General features: G+C 45.3%; 1 protein-coding gene across 6 annotated transcripts in view; it reads right to left on the bottom strand.

Moving 5' to 3' along the window:
- The window catches only part of LOC137358585 (formin-like protein 3), a 179,560-nt gene that overhangs the window by 78,710 nt on the left and 78,070 nt on the right, over positions 1 to 22,780 (bottom strand). For all 6 annotated transcript variants that reach the window (XR_010971245.1, XM_068024592.1, XM_068024593.1 and 3 more), the window contains exons 2-4: positions 18,122 to 18,205; positions 14,080 to 14,160; positions 9,939 to 10,015 (exon numbers count right to left, since the gene is read on the bottom strand). Coding sequence is in view for 5 of the 6 variants with exons in the window: in XM_068024592.1 (XP_067880693.1) it covers positions 9,939 to 10,015; positions 14,080 to 14,160; positions 18,122 to 18,205 (242 nt within the window). In the remaining variant the exon portion in view is untranslated. The remainder of the gene's footprint in view (positions 1 to 9,938; positions 10,016 to 14,079; positions 14,161 to 18,121; positions 18,206 to 22,780) is intronic.

Below are 22,780 nucleotides of genomic sequence, written 5' to 3'. Positions count from 1 at the left end.
CTGGTCAATCTCAGCGTTCTCCCACTGAAGGGGCTGCAGATCAAGGTGAAGGAAAGGGGCAGGAAACTGAGGCAGGCCAACAAAGTAGGCCAAGCTGTGAGTAGAATTAATATATGGAGAACTCACATCCTATGTCAACAACATTCCAAGTTATTTCTATTTTGGCAACAAGCCTTCTTAAAGGACAGCATCTCTGCAAATCTGTTTACGTTCTGTCCAACAGCTTTCAACAGAACTTCCCAGGCAAAATGGACATGCACAGCTGTTGATCTCCAAACATCCAACCAACTGAGCTATTCAACAATACAATATACACTACCACCTGTAAGGAATCATAAAACCTTGGTTAGACCACGCTGAGAATACTGTGCAGCGTTCAGATCTCCATATTATGCAAAGCATATAGAGACACTGGTAAAGGTGCCAAAAAGATTTACTAGAATGATACCTGAACTAAGAGATTATATCTACCTGAGCAGGCTGGGGTTCTTTTCTCTAAAAAAAAAAGAGAGAAGGCTGAGGGGTGACCTGATAGTCATCTTTAAAATTATGAAAGGTTTTGATATGGTAGACGTAGATAAGATGTTTCCACTCATGAGGGAGTCTAAAACAAGGAGCCGTAAATCTAAGAGGTGAGGTGAGAGTGACTGCCCTTGACATCAAGGCAGCATTTGACCGAGTATGGCATCAAGGAGCCCTGGCAAAATTGGAGTCAATGGGAATCAGGGGGAAAACTCTCCTCTGGTTGGAGTCATACCTAGCACAAAGCAAGATGGTTGTGGTTGTTGGAGATCGATCATCTCAACTCCAGGATATTACTGCAAGAGTTCCTTAGGGTAGTGTCCTAGGCCCAACCATCTTCAGTTGCTTCATCATAAGATCAGAAGTGGGGATGGTTACTGGTGATTGCACAATGTTCAGCACCATTCGCGACTCCTCAGATACTGAAGCAGCCTGTGTCCGCATGCAGTAAGACCTGGACAACATACAGGCTTGGACTGATAAGTGACAAGTATCATACACAAGTGACAGGCAATGACCACCTCAAACCAGAGAAAATCGAACCATCTCCCCTTGATGTTCAATAGCATTACCATCGCTGAATCCCCCGCATTCAACATCCTGGGAGGTTACCATTGACCAGAAACTGAACTGGAGTAGCCATATAAATACTGTAGCTACTACAGCAGGTCAGAAGCTGGGAATTCTGTGGCGAGTAACTCACCTCCTGACTCCCCAATGCCTGTCCACCGTCTACAAGGCACAAGTCAGGAGTGTGATGGAATACTCTCCACTTGCCTGGATGGCTGCAGCTCCAACACTCAGGAAGCTCGACACCATCCAGCATTCACTCCCTTCACCACCGACGTACAGTGGCAGCAGTGTGTACCTTCTACAAGATGCACTGCAGCAACTCACCAAGATTCCTTTGACAGCACCTTCCAAACCCACAACTTCTACCACCTAGAAAGACAAGGCAGCAGATACATGGGAACACCACCACCTGCATGTTCCGCTCCAAGTCACACACCATCCTGACTTGGAACTATATCGCCGTTCCTTCACTGTCGCTGGATCAAAATCCTGGAACTCCCTTCCTAACAGCACTGTGGGTGTACCTACACCCCAAGGACTGCAACGGTTCAAGAAAGCAGCTCACCACCACCTTCTCAAGGGCAATTAGGGATGGGCAATAAATGCTGGCCTAGCCAGCAATGCCCACATCCCATGAATGAATAATAAAAAAAAAAAATCACTCATAAATCCAACAGGGAGTTCAGGAGAAACGTCATTACCCAGAGAGTGGTAAGAATGTGGAACCTGCTACCACACAGAGTAGTGGAGGCAAACAGCATAGATGCATTTACTAGGAAGCTAGATAAACCCATGAGGGAGAAAGGAATAGAAGGATATGCTGATAGGGCGAGATGAAGTAGGGTAGGAGGAGGCTCGTGTGGAGCATAAACCAGTCGGGACAAATGGCCTGTTCCTGTGCTGTATATTCTATGTAACTAAATTTCTTGCATTGATGGGTAATTAAAGCACGGTTAAAAATACACCATGTGCCACGAGGGATGGGATTGACACAGTGGCAATGTACTTTTGGTGTCAATTACTCCTCCCAATCTTGGGCAGGCTCCAGAAAACTCCTAATCTACTGCAAACATTCAAAGATATTCCCTCCTAAAGATAGGCCTGTCGTTTCTACCCATTTAACTCAGTTGGTATTGAAGCTTTGTGGTCTTGTCACCTTCCGATTGGTGTCTATGGCAAGGAAGAATGCCAGTCACCACAGCGTCCCATTGAGTCCTTCACTAGATGAGTCCCAAAGCTGTCGCTAGGTGACTAGCTCCTTGCTGTGTGTGGAGACCTGGATGTGTGGGTGCCCATCTGAGGGGGGGAATGGGTGCAAATAGGCTTTCAGAATACAAGGAGGAGAGATTTGAATGATTCACAGTTACCTCATCATTCTCACAATTACCTTTTAGTTTTATGCTATTCCTTCAATCGTCCATTAATGGGTGACTCAGTCCACAGGCCTCTATGTGTACTCGTTCAGTTCATAAATTGGCTTTAGGGGAACTAGACTTTATTTGGCAACCTGTGCAGTGGATTAATCCCAAATGATTTAATAAAGACTATGGTACTTATCGTTATTCCCCTCCACAGATTCGATCTGGCCCCATTATAATTCAGTGCTGACCTGCGTCTCAGTTCCACATGGGGTCTTTGTTCTCTACAAAGTGGTCTGATGAGGAGCAATGACAGGGACAGCCAAAGGCCACAGTCACTTGGACAGGGGCTCATGTGGGATCATAGGTCTAGCCAGACAGGAAATGTTTACAATTTTAAACGCGAGGCTTGAAAAAAAAAAAAAAACAGTTTTTAAAGATATACATCTTGGATAGATTGGGGCTGAAACAGAGCTAATGTTCTGGCAATTGAAGAGAAATGCGAGATGCCATTCCGATAATTATATGCATCCATCAGCGCCTGGTATGTGGGCTGAGGAACCCAACAGTAGGAGCATTTGAAGCTTTGGAGAAATACACAGAAGCACAGTGCACAATGCACAACACACTCCTTATAACTCAGACTTTAAACAAAAGGCCTCTACCAAAGTGTTAACCCACCTTTCTTTCTGACGCCCAGTACATAATTAGCTCAAGTTGCCTACACAGCAACGATGACTGCACTCCGAAGTAATTCATCACTTGTGAAACACCTCAAGGCACTTGGGAGGGATGCAATACAATGAATAGATAAAGGCGAGTCTCTCTGTCTTTCTGGCAAGCCTGCTGTGCTTGACCAGGACTTTCTGGCCATTCATTCAGATTACTAACTGTTCATATCTAACTTTTTTTTTTAAAAATTGTGAGCACTTGTTTTTTTATTTCCTCAGCTCCTTCATGCTGCAGCCAGTGCAATGGGTCCATTTCCATCGGGTACAGGTCTGCTGCTTCCAGCGAATCGTATGGAAACGCAGCCTTCAGGGGACTTTGAAGCACAGCGGAAATGAATCTGGACCTGCACCAGAAGCAGGACCCCTATAGGGAGAGGGTAACAGGTTTGTTTTTCCAAGGAGATTTATGCTCCATCAACAAACATTGCACACATCCCAAATGTATTTTTTTTATTATTATTCTGGCAACAAACCTCCGACAGGACAGGATCTCTGCAACAATTCCTTCACTGCTTTCAGCACAGCTTCCCAGGCGAGATGCATGCGCAGAACTGTTTATCTCTAAACATCCTGCCCAGCGGGCCATTCAACAATACGATGTACTCCGCCATCTGCAAGAGGATTGTGACGCGGGACCAGTGTTATCACTGGATCTCGTGGATTCAGCAGTCTGCAGGAAGCCATTGCAACACAGATAATGGGAGGCTTTTCCTCCCAGCTATTCGAGGCCAACCTGCTGTGTAATTGAGGCTGTACAATAGCATTTCCGAACTGTATGTCCACCATTCATTTACTAACTTGCCTCCCAACCCTTCCAGATTATATTCCTTTTCATTCAGACACCTCCTTGGCTTAACCCTTGAAATGTCATTTTCTTTTGCCTATATCAAAGGCCTGTATTTTATTTATTTATTTATTTTTTTTAAGAAGTGCAATAGTTAGTTAACTATAATCTATATTAATGACTTGGATGAAGGGAGAGTGCACTGTAGCCAAATTGCTGACAATACAAAGATAGGTAGGAAAGCAAGTTGTGAGGACATAGAGTGTCTGTAAAGAGATATAGATAGGTTAAGTGAGTGGGCAAAAACTTGGCAGATGGAGTATAATGTGGGAAAATGTGAGGTTATCCACTTTGGTAGGAAGAACAGAAAAGCAAAATATTATTTAAATAGAGAGAGACTGCAGAATGCTGTGGTACAGAGGCATCTAGGTGTCCTGGTACATGAATCACAAAAAGTTAGCATGCAGGTACAGCAAGGCAAATGGAAAGTTGGGATTTATTGCAAGGGGGATGGAATATAAAAATAGGGAAGTCTTGCTACAACTGTACAGGGCATTGGTGAGACCACACCTAGAGTACTGCATACAGTTTTGATCTCCTTATCTAAGGAGGGATGTACTAGCATTGGAGGCAGTTCAGAGAAGATTCACTCAGTTGATTCCTGGGATGAAGGGGTTGTCTTATGAGGAAAGGTTGAGCAGGTTGGGCCTGTACTCATTGGAGTTTAGAAGAATGAGAGTTGATCATATTGAAACATATAAGATCTTAAGGGGGCTTGACAGGGTAGATGCTGAGAGGATGTTCCCCCTCATGGGAGAATCTAGCACTAGGGGGCATAGTTTCAGAATTAGAGGTCTCACATTTAAGATGAAAATGAGGAGGAATTTCTTCTCTGAGGGTTGTTAATCTTTGGAATTCTATACCCCAGACAGCAGTGCAGGCTGGGTCATTGAACATATTCAAGGCCGAGTTGGAGAGATTTTCAATCTACAAGGGAGTTAAGGGTTATGGGGGCAGGCAGGAAAGTGGATTTAAGATTAGGATCAGATCAGCCATGATCTTAGTGAATGGCAGAGCAGGCTCCAGGGGGCCAAATGGCCTACTCCTGCTCCTATTTCTTATGTGATGTTCTAGCGTCAGTCTGACTGTGGCTTTCCCACCCACATGGTGATTGACAGCTCAGAAGGAAAACAAATGGATGCAACCTCATGTTACCCTGTATTGGTAATTACGGGGAACATAGAATTTTGTGTCTGAAATTCAGCATGTTTAGAAAGTTTGTTTGAATGACAGACCTGAAATGTTAACTCTGCTTCTCTCTTCATAGATGCTGCCTGACCTGCTGAGTATATCCAACACTTCGTTTTTATTCCATTCCAACCATTGTTCAGTTTTTGCACAGAGGTGGGTTCCTGACATTTGTCCAGATTTGCCTTTCAATTTGCTCCCCCACCCCCCTTATCCTACAGTTCTAAGAACCTCTCTTTACAAGTTAGAGCCCTAAGTCATCCTTCTCTGAACCCTCTCCAATGCACTAATGTCCTTCTGAAGGGTGATGCCCGAAACTACAGACAAAGGGGTAGAAACTCAAAGTGGGCAGAAATGCACGGGCAGTGCCTTACGTACCCAGTCCGATATTCCGTTCCACTGAAGTTAACTAGACTGAATACCAGACAGGGCATACAAGTGGGATCGATATGGGGCCACCCATGTTGCGTGACCATCCAAGATGGATTTCCAACCCAATACTTCAAATTTGACCGCAGATGTGAGCTAAGGCACAAGACTGGGCATGAGAAGAGGGAAATTTGGGGAGGAAACTACGGTTATATGGAGAGACTCAAGATATTGATGGCATTTTCACAGGAGCAAGGAAGCCCAAAAGTAGAGTGAAAAGAGGGTTTTAGAATTATGAAAAGGTATTGATTGGGTCAATAAGAAATGAGTATTTCCTCTGGCTGGGGAGTCAGTGACGAGGAACCATCAATTTCAAATCGTCTGAGTGGGAGAGAAGTGAGGGGAGGAGAAATTACTTTTTGCAGAGGGTTGATGAATCATAAAATGCTTTGCTACAGGAAGTGGTTGTAGCAGAGACCATTACATCTTTTAAGGGTAAAATGGATAAATATTTGAAGCAGAGGAATATACAGGACTGTGGGGAGAGAATGGGGTCGTGGGATTAGTTTTGGACTGCTCTAACAAAGAGCTAGCACAGACATGATGGACCAAACGGTCTCCCTCTGTGCTGTAAACCTCGATGGTTTTAGCTTCACTCTGTGACTAACCTGGAAATGGTTTTTGCAGAGACTGAAGTTCTGAAAAGCTGAATCAGTTGCGGCTCAGTTGTTCGCACTCTCACCTCTGTGACAGTAGCTTGTGGGTTCAAGTCCTATTCCAGAGACTTGAGCACATAAGTCAGGCTGACACTTCAGTACAGTATTGAGGAAGTGCTGCACTGTCTGAGATGCTGTCTTTTGGATTTTCTTTAATTCGTTCATGGGATGTGGGCATCACTGGCAAGGCCAGCATTTGTTACCCATCCTGAATTGCCCTTGAACTGAGTGGCTTGCTCAGCCATTTCAGAGGGCAGTTAAGGGTCAACCACATTGTTGTGGGTCTGGAGTCACATGTAGGCCAGACCGGGTAAGGACAGCAGATTTCCTCCCCTAAAGGATATTAGCAAGCCAGATAGGCTTTTACGACAAACTTGGTAGTTTCATGATCACTATTAATGAGATTAGCATTTTATTCCAAGTTTATTAATTAACTGAATTTAAATTCTTCAGCTTCCATGGTGGGATTTGACCTCATGTCTGTGCAGCATTAGTCCGGGCCTCTGGATTACTAATCCAGGAACATTAACACTATGCTACCATGCCCACTTTAAGATCCCATGACACTATATCAAAGAGCGAGGGAGTTTTCCTGGTGTCCTGTTCAACACTTATTCCTCAACCAAAACCGAAAACAGATTATGTGGTCATTTATCCCATTGCTGTTTGTGGGAGCTTGCTGTGTGCAAATTAGCTGCCACGTTTCCTACATTGTAACAGTGACTACACTTCAAAAGTACTTCATGGGTTACAGAGCACTTAGGGATGTTCTGAGGTCATGAAAGGCGCTATAGAAATGCAAGTCTTTCTTGTAGACAATACAGAAACAAGACAGGATAACACCGAATTCTTGTTCCTCAAATTGTAGATGGGCAAGAGAAGTTTAAAGGTCGGCTTTTGTGTGAAATGTACTTCAAACATGCAATACTAATAATTCCTGTTTTTCCAAACCCTGATACCATTTAAAACAATCATTCCTGCCACACCACTCTGTAGATTTTTTTTTTAAAGATATGTTTAGTTGCAGCCAAGAAATTAGTGGAGACAAGGGACCAACCGTCAGCACCAGCACAATGGGCTGAATGGCCTCGTTCTGTGCTCTACAATTCTACAATCTCATGAACTGTTCTATCTGGTCATCCTCACAAACCGACTGCCCTCGTGAATTATTGATCTCGTAAGCATCCGATTAATGAAAGTCCAACAACAGTTTTCATCTCCTCCCAACATTCATCAGCTCAGTTACATTTTGAATGCCAACTCCAGATTAAAAATGCATCACCTCAACAGTGTTGGCCAGAGCACATTTTTCATTTTTACTAGCCTGGGCTGTTTGCTTATTTTTCCCTTCAAGAATAAACAGGGCCTGAGCATTGTGAAGCAGGACTGGTTGCAAATTAGCCAAAAGGTGAAGACATGGCTATTGATTTATCAAAATTACTCCAATTTTCAAATGTGACACCCTTATATTTCCTCTATTCTTCTCCCCCCGCCTTCTCACCCTAGGCCTCAGGCCTCCGGCCTCCAGCCTCCAGGAGGTAAAAGGAAGAAGTTATTTCTACCTCCCCCCCACCCATTACCCATCACCCCTGTCCTCGCTGACCAACCCTGTGTCTCCTCTCCTGCACCCCCCCCTACCCCCACAACTCCCTCCCAACCCCAAATATTAAGTTTGAACTCCACATCCTAGTCTTCAAATCACTGCATGTCCTTGTCCCACTGCAATTTCCTCCAGCCTCAGCCTCCCTCCAGCACACTTCAGTTCACCGACTCTAAACTTCCGTCATCCCAGGCTTGACCTCCTCTTAGATAAGCCTACAGCTTCCCTCGGTGCCTCTCCTGGTGTCCTCCAAAACAGCCCATCGGGACACTCATCGCTGCCTCTCACAAGTAGCAACTCCAACTGCCCCATCCTACTCCTACGCCAACCTTCCTGCCCAGTGCGCCCCCTGGGGGCAGATCTTCCCAATCTTCTTCCTGCCCAACTCACCCTTCCCAGTGCTGATCCTGTGGACTCTGCCAGTAGGTCCAGCTATCTTTGCTCCTCTCTGCATCTCCGTCTTGAATGTCCACTCACTCTGAATTTGGTTTCTTCTCTAGTTTCTCTCCTATTTCCCCTCATGTCCTCTGAGCTCACCTTGTCCATGAGACCCACCTCTTGCTCCCTCGACTCTACTCCCACTGAAGTACTGACCAACCAACTTCCACTCCTGGGCCCCATGGTAGCTGAGATTGTTAACAGCTCTCTCTCCTCAGGTTCTGTTCCTCTCTCCTTCAGATCCGCCATTAACACTGCTCTCCTCAAAAAAAAAAATCAACCCTTGATCCCTCTGTCCTTGCAAACTACCGTCCCTATCTCCAACCTCCCTTTCCTCTCCAAAGTCCTTGAACGTGTTGTTGCCTCCCAAATCCGTGCCCATCTTTCCCGGAACTCCATGTTTGAATCTCTCCAATCAGCTTTCTGCCCCTGCTACAGTACTGAAAGAGCTCTCATCAAAGTCACAAATGACATCCTACGTGACTGTGACAAAGGTAAACTTTCCCTCCTCGTCCTTCTCGACTTGTCTGCAGCCTTTGACATGGTTGACCACACCATCCTCGTCCAACTCCTCTCCACTGTCATCCAGCTGGGTGGGACTGCTCTCACCTGGTTCCATTCTTATCTATCCAATCGTAGCCGCCGGTTTCCACCTCCATAACATCGCCCCATCTTGGCATCTGCCTTGATTCTTCTGCTGCTGAAATCCTCATCTATGCCTTTGTTAGCTCCATACTTGACTATTCTAACACACCCCTGGCTGACCTTCCACAATCGACCCTGTGAACTTGAGGGCATCCAAAACTCTGCTGCCCGTATCCCAACTCGCGTCAAGTCCCGTTCAGCCATCTCCCCCGTGCTTGCTGACCTATACTGGCTCCTGGTTAAGCAACACCTCAAATTTTAAAATTCTCTTTCTCATCCTTGTTTTCAAATCCCTCCATGGCCTCACCTTGCCTATCTCTGTAATCTCTTCCAACCACACAACCCTCCGAGATCTCTGCGCTCCTCTAAATCTGGCTTCTTCAGTATCCCCTATTTTAATTTCTCCGCCACTGGCAGCCAGGCCTTCAGTTGCCTGGGCCCGAAGCTTTGGAATTCCCTCCAAACCTCCCCTCCTCTCTTAAAACCTACCTCTTTGGCCACACTTTTGGACATCTGCCCGAATATCTCCTTATGTGACTTGGTGTCATATTTTGTTTCATAATGCCTCTGTGAAGCACCTTGGGATATTTGATTACATTAAAGACACTATACAAATACAAGTTGTTGTTGTTGTTGAGTGCAACACTCCCTCTGACGACTAATAGAAGAGTCGTCAGCCACCTCGACCCTGTTCCTTATAACTCTCCGCCAAAATCCCTCAGCCTTTCCACCTTTGAAAAACCTTTCCAAAACGCTTATTTTTGACCAAGCTTTCGGTCAGCTCTCCTAATCTCTCGCTCCCTGGCTGGATGTCAGTTCCCGCACTTATTTCCATTTGGGACTTTGGGACATTTTTGCACGTTAAGGGTGCTGTATAGATGAAGGCTGCTGTTGTTCTGATGACTCTGCAGTGAGCGCAATTCCTAGGCATGTAAAAGTGCACAACACACTCACCCAATGTAATTGGTTCGGAGGGAGATCTCAAGCTCCCGCAGCACTTTGGTTGATTCTTGCACTCGGCGTCTGAATTTCTGCAATAAAGAGGACAGGGATCAGTTTAGCATAGGGTCCAGATTTGAACATAAGGAGCAGGCGGATGCCATTCGGCCCCTCGAGCCCACTCTGCCATTCAATAAGATCATGGCTCATCTGATTGTGGCCTCAACTCCACTTTCTTACCCGGCCCCATAACCCTCGATTCCCTTGTCGGTCAAAAATCTGTCTAACACAGTCCTGAATGTATTCAATGACCCAGCCTCCACCGCTCTCTGGGGAAGAGAATTCCAAACACTAACAACCCTCTGAGGAGAAATTCCTCCTCATCTCTGTCTTAAATGGGAGACCCCTTATTTTGAAACTATGCCCCCTGGTTTTAGATTCCCCCATGAGGGGAAACATCCTCTCAGCATCTACCCTGTCAAGTTCCCTCAGAATCTTATATGTTTCAATAAGATCACCTCTCATTCTTCTAAGCTCCAATGCGTATAGGACCAACCTGCTCAACCTTTCCTCATACGACAACCCCTTCACCCCAGGAATCAGCCTAGTGCACCTTCTCTGAACTGCCTCCAATGCAAGTCTATCCCTCCTTCAGTAAGGAGACCAAAACTGTATGCAGTACTCTAGGTGTGGTCTCACCAACACCCTGTACAGTTGTAGCAAGACTTTTATACTCCAATCCCTGTGTAACAAAGGCCAACTTTCTATTTGCCTTCCTAATTACTTGCTGTACCTGCATGCTAACTTTTTGTGATTCATGTACGAGGACACCCAGACCCCTCTGCACCACAGCATTCTGTGGTCTCTCTCCATTTAAATAATATTCTGCTTTTCTATTCTTCCATCCAAAGTGGACCACCTCACATTTTCCCACATTATACTCCATCTGCCAAATTTTTGCCCATTCACTTAACCTATCTATATCCCTTTGCAGACACTTTGTATCCTCCTCACAACTTGCCTTCTAAGTTTTTGGTTCTTGGCTGGGGCATTAAACAAGGACCAGACGAAAAGGGACTGAAGAAAAATGGTACAGCTCGCCACCCTCTAAGTGCGCAGTGACACAACTGCGAACCAGACTGTTCGCAATCTTGCTGTCATACTTGACCTTCCGGCCATATATCTGCACTATCACTAAAACCATCCATTTCTACCTTTGTCACATCACCCAACTCCTCCACTGCCTCAACTCATCTGCTGCTGAAACTCTCATTCATACCTTTGTCATCTCTAGACTTGACTATTCCAACAAACTCCTGGTTGGTCTCCCACATTCTACCCTCCATAAACTTGAGGTCATCCAAAACTCTGCTGCCCGTGTCTTAACTCGCACCAAGCCCCCCCCCCCCCCCCCCCCCTCCCATCATCCCTGTGCTCGCTGACCGGCTCTGGTTAAGCAACACCTAATTTTAAAGTTCACATCTGGGTTTTCAAATCCTTCCATGGCCTCACCCCTCCCTATCTCTGTAATCTCCTCCAGCCCCACAACCCTCCGAGGTATCTGCGCTCCTCCTTCAGAGCGTGCCCGATTTTAATCATGAAATCAACAGTGGCTGTGTCTTCAGCTGCCAAGACCCTAAGCTCTGGAATTCCCTCTGTAAATCTCTGCGCCTCTCTACCTGTCTTTCTTCCTTTAAAACACACCTTAAAACCTGTTTGACTAAGCTTTTAGTCATCAATCCTAGTCACTCCATATGTGGCTCAGTGTCATATTTTGTTTTATAATGCTCCTCTAAAGCACCTTGGGACATGTTATTACGTTAAAGGCGCTATACAAATGCAAGCTGTTATTGACTCTGTATCCAGCCCATCTCGCCTTTCACCATCTCCCAGGAAGTCAGACAGCAAGGAAATGAATGAAAAATTGAATAATAACCTTGCAAAGGCTGCATTACTAATATAGTGATATTACAGTCGATTCTCCAGGATGGGAAGTTGAATTACATTAGGGATAAATGTTATCTATAAATTTAGGATCCAGAGTTGTCACTTCACCATGATATCATACCCAGTGAGCGATCAAGTCTACTGATGCTGACTGCACACAGGTAGGGAGGCATTGGTCACAAAAAGCAGTGGGGAGATGCCATCAGAATGATAACAGGTGCATGACAATTGCAGGAAACCCAATTCTTAGAAAAAAACTTGCATTTAAATTGTTTTCACAACCACCAGATGTCTCAAAGTGCTTTACAGCCAATGAAGTACTTTTTGAAGTGTAGTCACTGTTGTCATGTTGGAAAGACAGCAGCCAATTTGCACACAGCAAGCTCCCACAAACAGCAATGTGATAATGAATAGATAATCTGTCTTGATGATGCTGATTGAAGATAAATATTGGCCAGGACACTGGGGAGAACTCCCCTGCTCTTCTTCAAAATAGTGCCATGGGATCTATTACATCCACTGAGCAGGCATGTTAAATTCCAGAAAGCTTGTTGTGGAAGGGTGATGCTGGAGCCTATCTTTACTCAGTTTCACATTTACTGTGCAGAGTAAAAGGATTACAAACATGCAGCTCATCGCTCAAACCCTCCACCAGTCTCAGTAAGTCTCTGCTTCTAAGTGCTCAACTAAGACTCCAATTAACACCCTTCACTTGCATATAATTAAACCATTAATACACAATTAACAGGCAGATGGGACCTTGGTTTAACATCTCATCCAAACGGCAGCACCTCCAACAGTGCAGCACTCCCTCAGTACTGCACTGGAGTGTCAGCCTTGATTTCTGATGATGTATGAACATGATTGTCAAAGATACTGAGAGTAATTTTCTCCTTCACTGCCCTGGGCAGTCATATGGGGGAGCGAATTACCTGCCCAAAGCAAGCGGGATGAAAATCAGGCAGGTTCTAGAACAGGTACCGCATTAGGCTCCAACACACCCCAAAACCCTTTATTTTCACAGGGTACGGATGATAGGAGAACCTGCACTTCAAAACAGCGAATCAATTTTTCTCGCATTTCCACCTCTGTTTTATGGGTTTCTTTTCCCCCATTCTCTGATGACTAGCTTCTCCAAATACTGCCCCATAACTCATCAAGGAGCTGTGGATGATTTATACATATTATACGGTATTAACGGCACAGAAACAGGCCATTCAGCCCAACTAGTCCATGCTGGTGTTTCTGCTACACACGAGCCTCCTCCCATCCTACTTCATCTCACTTGTCCAGCATGTCCTTCCATTCCTTTCTCTCACATTTGCTCATCTAGCTCTACCTTAAATGTATCTAGGTTAATTGCCTCAACTACCTGTTCCCTATTCAAATCACTCACTGGGTAAAGAACTTTCTCCTGAGTTCTTTATTGGAGCTAGTAGTCACTGCAACAAGTCATTTGCTTTCCCCTCTGTCCCATGTGGGAAAAGCCCCATCACCAAAACCCAAAGCAAGCTTTTGAACCCACTGCCTGTCGGTTTGTGTACATGGCATCCTTACACCAACTCACTGGGTTACCAAGCCAATACAGCTACAATTATCACATGGACCCCTCAGAAGGCAGTTCTCAGTATAGACAAAGATATTGCTTGATTTTTGGCTCATCGAGATGAGGGTCAACAGTGCTGGTGTTTGAGACACCTGCATGCTTGACACAAAACAAGTCATTTTCAGACTGTCACTTCCAGTAGGGAGCCTTGCTCGCCGAGAGGCCTGCTTGGAAGCTCTGGCCTGAACCAAGCACAATTTTTTGATCTGTGTTCTGCACGGGTGAGACTCCTCTCAAGGAGTAAGAAGTCAGAAAACGACTGCGTACACATCAACAGTTGTAATACTGGGCGAGAAAGCTGCACATCTTTTAACGAATCAGGCCAGCATTAAAACTGCAGTGACCTCACCGGATCCCAATCTGCAAATATCCGGCTTTGGGCGGACAGGTTATTGGCCTGTCCAGAAGCCTGAATCAAAGATCGCAGGGGCGGTGCAGGCCCTACATCCCCTCAGTCCCAGAGTTGAAAGAACAGTGTGATGTGCCTTAATAGAAAATATTTTTAAATAGACAGAGCTCATCTATCATGCCACCAATTGCTGTTCAGCTGAAGAAACTGAGGCTCCCTTTTATTCCTAAGTGTGTAACCAAAGTTCCTTTTACCTTCCTGGTGACTCCTGGGTCCAAGTAGCTCTTCAGTTTCTGGATGTAAGTATGCGGAGGATTCTTCACCTGAAAGCGCTCCTGACAATGCAGAGAGAAACAAAATAGGCGGTCATTTAGTCTCAAGCACAACAGAGGGAGAAAAAAAAAAGAGAAATGAAAAAAAAGCTCTCTTCAAAATGCACCTGGCATATGCAGGAGCAGCTCATTTGTAAATCTGCACAAATTAAATTTCAATATTGAAAAAAAAATTTTTTCAGTTCCCACTTAGAATGGCGAGCTTACAGCTAAAAACCAGGGGGAAAATGAGGAGAAATTTCTTTACGCAGCAAGTTATGATGATCTGGAATGCACTGCATGAAAGTGGATTCAATTGGATAGCTCTTTCAGAGAGCTGGCACCAGCTCAATGGGCTGAATGGCCTCCTTCTGTGTATGAATTCTACATCACAACAGATAAACATACAGCTAGTCCAAATCATTGTTGACATTGCAGCACCATGGACAGATTGAGGCCCACTCCCCCTACCGCAGTTTTATCTCCTCCCCTAAAGGTGCTGACTAAACTAGAGTACATCTCTGACAACTCACCCAGGTGCCACATGTGAGCCAAGTCACTGAGTTTTGGCGGGCTATCAGAGCACAGGAAGCGTCACAGCGAAGTCCAGCTCCATCCTTGCTCAGTGCCCAAGGACTCATCTTCCACTGGAAAGTGGTTTGGGGGCAGAAACCCTGGCTGATTCCCTTTCCTATGTCTAAAGCAGCGATGCAGAGGCTGACAGAAATGCCCCAAAGCCTGTTAGCCGGTTGAGCATGGCTTACTCAGGACAGATGAGGGATTGAACCTGGGCCGGGTATGGCATGTGTGGATCAGTTCGTTACCATTAAGCACATTGGCTCATGGGCTAATCAATGAGAGGGGACAAAATTGAACCTAGAATGCAATGCAAGCTGAGATTTCACAAAGCAGCATTGAAAATTCTGGTTAAATGGTCTCTTGCGCATCCCTGATTTTTCATCGTTCCACCACTGTGCCTTCAGCTGCCCAGGCCCTAAGCTCAGGAATTCCCTCCCTCAACCTCTCTCTCCTCCTTTCGGGCACCTGTCCTAATATCTCCTGAAGTGGCTCAGCATCCAATTAAATTTGATAACACTCCTGTGAAGTACCTTGCGATATTTTACTATGTTATAGATGCAATGTAAATGCAAGCTGTTAAGAACATAGGAGCAGGAGTAGGCCATTCAGCCCATCGAGCTCCGCCATTCAATACAATTATGGCTGATCATCCACTTCAATGCCTTTTTTCCTACACTACATATCCCCTTATGTCTTTGATATTTAGAAATCTGTCAATCTCTGCTTTAAACATACTCGATGACTGAGCTTCCACAGCCCTCTGGGGTAGAGAATTCCAAAGATTCACAACCCTCTCAGTAAAGAAATTTCTCCTCATCTCTGTCCTAAGTGGCTTCCCCCTTATTTTGAAATTGTGTCCCCTGGTTCTAGACTCCCCAACCAGGGGAAACATCTTAGCTGCTTCTACCCTGTCTATCCCTTTAAGTATTTTGTAGGCTTCAATGAGATCACCTTTCATTCTTCGAAACACGAGAGAATACAGGCCCAGTTTCCCCAATCTCTCTTCATAGGACAGTCCCGCCATCCTGGGAACAAGTCTGATGAACCTTCGTTGCGCTCCCTCTATGGCAATAATATCCTTCCTAAGGTAAGGGGACCAAAACTGCAAACAGTACTCCAGGTGCAGTCTAACCAAGGTTCTATACAATTGAAGCAAGACTTCACTAGTCCTGTACTCAAATCCTCTTGCGATAAAGGCCAACATACCATTGGCCATCTTGTAGTCCATAGGGCTGGGGGGTGGGGTTTGGAGGTGGCAGGAAATATAATGGCTATTACAGCATCACATATCTAAACTCAGCGCAAATTTTTGGAATGGGTACTTCCGTTGGGGAACCTCACCCCTTCAGAGTGCAGATTAGGGAACTGCACATGCATTCGCCCACAATTTTCCATCCATTAAAATGAATGGGCAGAAAATCATTGGCAGCCGCCTGTGATTTCTGATCCGTGCACCCAACCGATGAGGCTTCCTAATGGGAGCACGCATCCAAAAGATTGGCCCCGTGAGCCCAAGCTACATGTCCAGGCCGACCAATTTTGTCCAACCTTATTGCCAACATCTGAAGCCGCTGATACACTCTGGTGTATTGATTGTGCATCAAAATTCAACACTGTGCTGTATCCTTTCAGAAAACAGGACCTGAAAACTTTTCTGATGCAGCAATACTAGGCCACTCGAGTTTTAGTGTCTCACATGCTGGTACAAAGGACCAGGCTGGATGCTAATCTGTGCAGTTGATGGCACAGCCGATCCCTGACAAGTCTCACTTCAGTAGATCCATTCCCTGAAACGAGGAGAGACAGTGGCCTAGACCAGAAGCTTGAAAACACAAAGCAAATTTCTGGACAAATTGAGAGGCACCATTCCACCACACCCCTCCCTCCACCAACAAAATATCAAGGATAAGGGCGCTGTTGGACTCTGTGCCTCTCAACCAGAGTGGACTGGAAAGGTCCCAGAGGATTGGAAAACCACAAATGTAAGGCCCCTATTCAAGAAAGGAGGGAGACAGAAAGCAGGAAACTATAGGCCCGTCAGCCTAACGCCTATCATTGGAAAAATGCTGGAATCCATTATTAAGGAAGTAGCAGCAGGATGTTTGGAAAATCATAATACAATCAAACAGAGTCAACATGGTTTTATGAAAAGGGAAATTGTGCTTGACAAATTTATTAGAGTTCTTTGAGAAAGTAAGCAGGGTGGATAAAGGGAACCAGTGGATGTTGCATATTTGGATTTCCAAACGGCATTTGATAAGGTGCCACATAAAAGCTGCGGGTAATATATTAATATGGATAGAGCATTGGCTAACTAACAGACAGTCGGGATAAATGGGACATTTTCAGGTTGGCAAACTGTAACAAGAGTGGTGCCACAGGGGATCAGTGCTGGGGCCTCAACTTTTTACAATCTATATTAATGACTTGAATGAAGGGACTGAGTGTATTGCAGCCAAATTAGCTGACAATACAAAGATAGGTGGGAAAGCAAGTTGTGAGGAGGACACAAAGTGTCTGCGAAGGGATATAGATAGGTTAAGTGAGTGGGCAAAAATTTGGCAGATGGAGCATAATGTGGGAAAATGTGAGGTTCTCCACTTTGACAGGAAGAATAAAAAAGCAAAATATTATTTAAATGTAGAGTGACTGTAGAATGCTGCGGTAAAGAGGGATCTGGGTGTCCTCGTACATGAATCACAAAAAGTCAGCATGCAGGTAGAGTAAGTAATTAGGAAGGCAAATGGAATGTTGGCCTTTATTGCAAGGGGGAGGGAGTATAAAAGTAGGAAAATCTTGCTACAACTGTACAGGGCGATGGTGAGACCACACCTAGAGTACTGCATACAGTTTTGGTCTACTTACCTAAGGAGGGATATACCTACATCAGAAGCTGTTCCAAGAAGGTTCACTAGACTGATTCCTGGGATGAAGGGGTTGTTGTATGAGAAAAGGTTGAGCAAATTGGGCCTATATTCATTGGAGTTTAGAAGAATGAGAGGTAATTTTATTGAAACATTTAAGAATCTGAGGGGGCTTAAAAGGGTAGATGCTGAGATGATGTTTCCCCTAGAGTGGGAATCCAGAACTAGGGGGCACAGTTTCAGAATTAGAGGTCTCAAATTTAAGACAAAAATGAGAAGGAATTTCTTCTGAGGGTCATTAATCTTTGGAATTCTCTACTTCAGAGAGCTGTGGAGACTGAATCAGAGAATATATTCAAGGACGAGATAGAGAGATTCTTCAACGATAAAGGAGTCAAGGGTTATGGGGAACAAGCAGGAAAAAGGAGTTGAGGCCAGTATCAGATGAGTCACGATCTTATTGAATGGCGGAGCAGGCTCACTGGGTCATATGGCCTACTCCTGCTCCTATTTCTCATGTTCTGATGTTATGTTCTTAGTACCTGATCACAGATAAGATCCCATTTTTTCTCATTGTCATACTGTCGCAGTAGCCGTGCTTTGTCTGGTGGAAGATTCATAGAATTCTGCAAAGGAAACAAATGCAGTGTTGTTATTTCCCAGTGAGATAGATTCAGAGTCAAGGCAAACTCCTCCTTGCATGCAAACATAAACACCGAGCAATGTTTGAAGATCTGGGGTAGATTTTCAACTTGTCACCCAGGCGTAAAACTGGCATTGTGGATTGGCCACCCCTTATAGTACTCACCTGATTTGCATTGAATTGATAGCGGGCATCAGATCCACAATGACAGTTTTACACGTGGGTGGCATGTTGAAACCCCTCACCCCATGTCTCAAATACCATCAGCCTTCCCAATGTGCACAGGAGACCATGGGTCCACCCCATGTAGGTTGGCAAGGACATGGTAGACAGGTGAGCAGGACTTAGCATGGGATCAGATACGGGCAGCTTAGGGCATGATTTCTGCTCATCAGACAGCGATTGGGAGCTTATCAGAATGGAGGAGGTTGAATCTGTGGCTCTCCATGTCACAGTGCCTGATCTGATGAATTCCACTGCAACAATGTGATTCTAGTCGCCCCCAACGCTCTATACCATACCCTCTGTGAACATGACCGCATGCTGCAAGGAGGTGCTGTCTTTCGGATGTGATGTTAAACCGAGGCCCAGTCTGCCCTCTTAACTGGACGTAAAAGATCCCGTGGCACTATTTCAAAGAGCGGGGGGAATTATCTGTGGTGCCCTGGACAACACTTATCCCTGAATCAACATCACTCAAAGAGATTATCTGGTCATTATCACACTGCTGTTTGAGAGAGTTTGCTGTGTGCAACATTGGCTGCTGCATTTCCTCCATTACAACAGTGACTACACTTCACAAAGTTGGTTGCAAACTGGTTGCAAAGCACTTTGAGACATCTGGTGGTCGTGAAAGATCTTGCTTTCCTTCCAGGAGGAGTGTTAAGCCCTGGAATGAAGTTTGAACCCACAACTTTCCAACTCAGAATTCAGAGCGTTACCAGCTAAGCAATGCTGGCACATGACCTACACATCATCTCTTGACTTATGTAATTGGTCGCGACGCAAACACTGATGTTAGAGTTGGATGGCGTAGGCATTAGTGGCCGTCACGTTTTAGGATATTTTGACCATTTTTCCATGGAAAGGATCTAGAGAAGAGTTGGGTTAAAAAGCGCTTTGAAATTGAAGCTCGCTTTTAAAAGGCAGGTTTATCAAAACAGCCCCATGCTGGGAGGCAAATCTAAAGCTAGACAAAGCCATCTGGATGGATGGCCTCAGCTAATGGGGCTCATTAAAATACTATTCAGCAAACATTTACACTTTACAGATTCAAACGCCTCATTCTTTTTTTTTTTGAGTTTTGCGTAGAGCTCATTGGAAGGGCTGCCCACACCCGGGCTAGTTTGATTAGCCATTCCATTGGCCTGCCCAGGATCCCAAACAAACTCAGAAGGAAAATAACTTTGCTTCCCGTGCATTGAAAGATTATGAATCAGCTGGCTTTCAAGAGCACTCTTTCGTTAAGGGAGAGGTTGTGAGGACATTTGCTGAGGCAGAGTTTCAAAATGTTGGGAGATAGTGAGCAGACCTCCTGCTTAAGTGAATTAAGAGGACCCTGTGAAGCAGGATAAGGTGACATGTTAATTCGTTTTGTATTATTATGTAGAAATAGGTTGCATCAATTGACCCAAGTGCATCTGATCAGGACTACTGCTCTACACATGCACCTCACTGTGTAATAAAGCAGCTCAACATTTCAAACCAAGCCTCGCCTCATCTAACGTTAGCTCGGCCTGCCTTTGGAGATAGAGGAAATACATGGGTTAATGACGTGGAAGTTGAGTGCAAATCACAAGGGAACTTCATTGTTACGCCCCTGTGTCCCACTGCTGCACAAGTAGATACAGGGCTGTGCAAGTCAACTCCCACAAAACTAAGACACTCTAACCATTTACGGGAGTGGCAGACACTACTCAACACAGGAACCAAATTCATGCTGGTCACCAACATCTGAGTTACAGTACTTGCAAAGCAAGAGCCCAATCTCACTGGTATAGAGGAAGATTGCACATGTCGAGATAAAGGGAAGGACAATGTTAGATCTCTTGGTCTTGAGTTGTGTGATAACAGGCTAAGGTCCTGATGGATTTCAGCTGCTTCCTGTCCCCTGAATATCAGGAATGTGTGGTTGTGCAGGGTTGATCTGCTTTTTGTATTTCCCAGCTGGTTCACTGTAGCGGGAGGGCATGCGAAGAAAAGACAGACAGAGGAAGACTCGTGTCCTTCATCCTGGACTGGAAGGGCTCCAATAATTGGGAGGTACCGCATCGGATTGCCGGGTGAACAAGCGTTAAGGACAATCACAAAGGACCAAAGTAATGGACAACCTTGGTGCTTGAACCCATAAACCATCTGGTTATAAATGTGACATCCCCTCCTCCAACATCTTACAAGCCAATCTCAGCTTGGATAATCTATTTACTCAAGACTAAATTAAACCAAGAACTCTAAGCCAGAGACTAAGCACTTAAAACAAATCATCAAATTGGTTCAGCTCAGGTGTCAGCTCAAGTTTCACAGATGAATTTATGCAATAATAATGGACTTTATTCCCTTAAAAATAACAACCCCTTGATCACTCAGTGAATTTTTGCAATGAGTGGCTGAACTTTACAAAGCAAGTAGGTCCCACATTCTCTCTCATTTGTTACTGTTGGTTGATCTCAGTCAGTGCAGCACGAGGGGTCTCATTGGTTGGGGTAGGTTGGGGAAAAATAGGCCACAGTTCCTGCCCTTGACCGCCATCAGACGTTCAATCATAGAATGGCCTCCTTCAGTGCTGCAACCATTCGGCCCATTCACTCAGTGCCGGCTCTCTACAAGAGCAACTCAGCTAGTCCCACTCCCCCAACCTTTCCCCAGAACGCTGCAAATTCTGTCTCTTCAGGTGCTTATCCAATTTCCTTTTGAACACCATGATTGAATCTGCCTCCACCACACACTCAGGCAGTGCATTCCAGATCCTAACCATTGTCAGCATTTTTCCTCATGCTGCCATTGCTTCTTTTGCCATTCACTTTAAGTTGGTGTCCTCTGGTCCTCGACCCTTCCACCAATGGGAACAGTTTCTCCCCAGCTACTCTCATGATTTTGAGCATCTCCATCAAATCTCCTCTCAATCCTCGCCAAGGAGGGCAACCCCAGCTTCTCCAATCTCTCCACATAACTGAAGTCCCTCATCCCTGGAATCATTCTCATAAATCTTTTCTGCACCCTATCTGAAGCCTTCACATCCTTCCTAAAGTGCGGCGCCCAGAATTGGACGCAACACTCCAGTTGAGGCCGAACCAGTGTTTTATAAAAGTTCATCATAACTTCCTTGCTTTGGGAGCGTGTGCGAGAGAGCGTGCACGCATGTGTGAGCTTGACTATTGGGTGAGGAGATGATTGGGCACAGTCAAATACCTTGCTAACACTTGACATTAAGACTCACATGGAAAGAATGGTCACATAAGTGGGGTACTACAGGGTGATTGGCAACCATGGGAATGGCAGGTCAGCAAGGAGTTAATGCCTTCAGGAGAGGAAGGAAGAAAACTGGAGGGACCTTTCAAAAATAAAGAAGGATATCGCAGCTGCTTTCCCCCGCCCCTCCCTTCTTAAAAGCATCATTTCAGGCTGAGGAACAGGTCCACAGGTAGGAGCGACTCGTGCCCAAATGGCCATACTTGATCTTGGAATCTGAGCATTGAGCGTTGCTGAATTGCTGGGCATGATTTATAACCCAGCCAAATTCTGTCTTCACCCAGTGGCCACGTAAAGCTGTATCCAGCAGCTTTCTCTGGATGTGAATGAAAAGCAAGAACCCCAGCTGACCTAGAAGGATGAGTCCATTGATCAGCCAACTCAGCTCAATCTAGGGGTTGGACCTGGGACCTTCCCAAAACTTCACTGATGCCAAGAGCTATGTGCAAGGAATCTGGACAAAGATAGCACTGGAAAGCTCCCTTTCCCCTGGATGGCCCAATGGGTAATACAATCACAAGACCCGCATGCCAGGAAGGTCCCAGGTTACCCGATCTCAAAGGAGGCTACAGGGGTTGCTACAAGTGCCTGCGAGCTGGCAGACGACCGCCAAAGAAAGGCAGTCAGTCTGTCAGGGTATCTGGGCCCAATTCAATGAGCCCGGCTGGAAAATGTTAGCCACGTGGCTATTGGGCAAAGACGGGCTCAGTTTCAACTGCAAGGACCACTATAACCTGGTCACAACACTCTCCATCACAGCCAGGGAAATGTATTCGAAGTCACCTTCAGGAGAGGAGAGGATAAAATGACTCCAAAATCACTCACAGCACAGTAAAATGATAGTCCATCATGGATTCTCCAATATAAACCAGTTATGTGCTGTACAATTGTAATACCATGGATTAGGACTTGCACGGCATGGCATGCTGCATAGGAGGTGCAGGGTTAATGGAAGCCATTCAGCAGTGGCGTGATTAAATCCATGTAACAAGTCAGTTAAGTGACATCAGTGTGAGATGACAGCACACCCACCCATAGATGTACATAACTCCAACTCTTTCCCCCTTGCTTCCATGTATTCAGGAGGGTG

Source organism: Heterodontus francisci, chromosome X, assembly GCF_036365525.1.
Source record: "Heterodontus francisci isolate sHetFra1 chromosome X, sHetFra1.hap1, whole genome shotgun sequence".
Classification (NCBI taxonomy): Eukaryota; Metazoa; Chordata; class Chondrichthyes; order Heterodontiformes; family Heterodontidae; genus Heterodontus; species Heterodontus francisci.
This window is presented reverse-complemented; position numbering and strand designations above follow the sequence as displayed.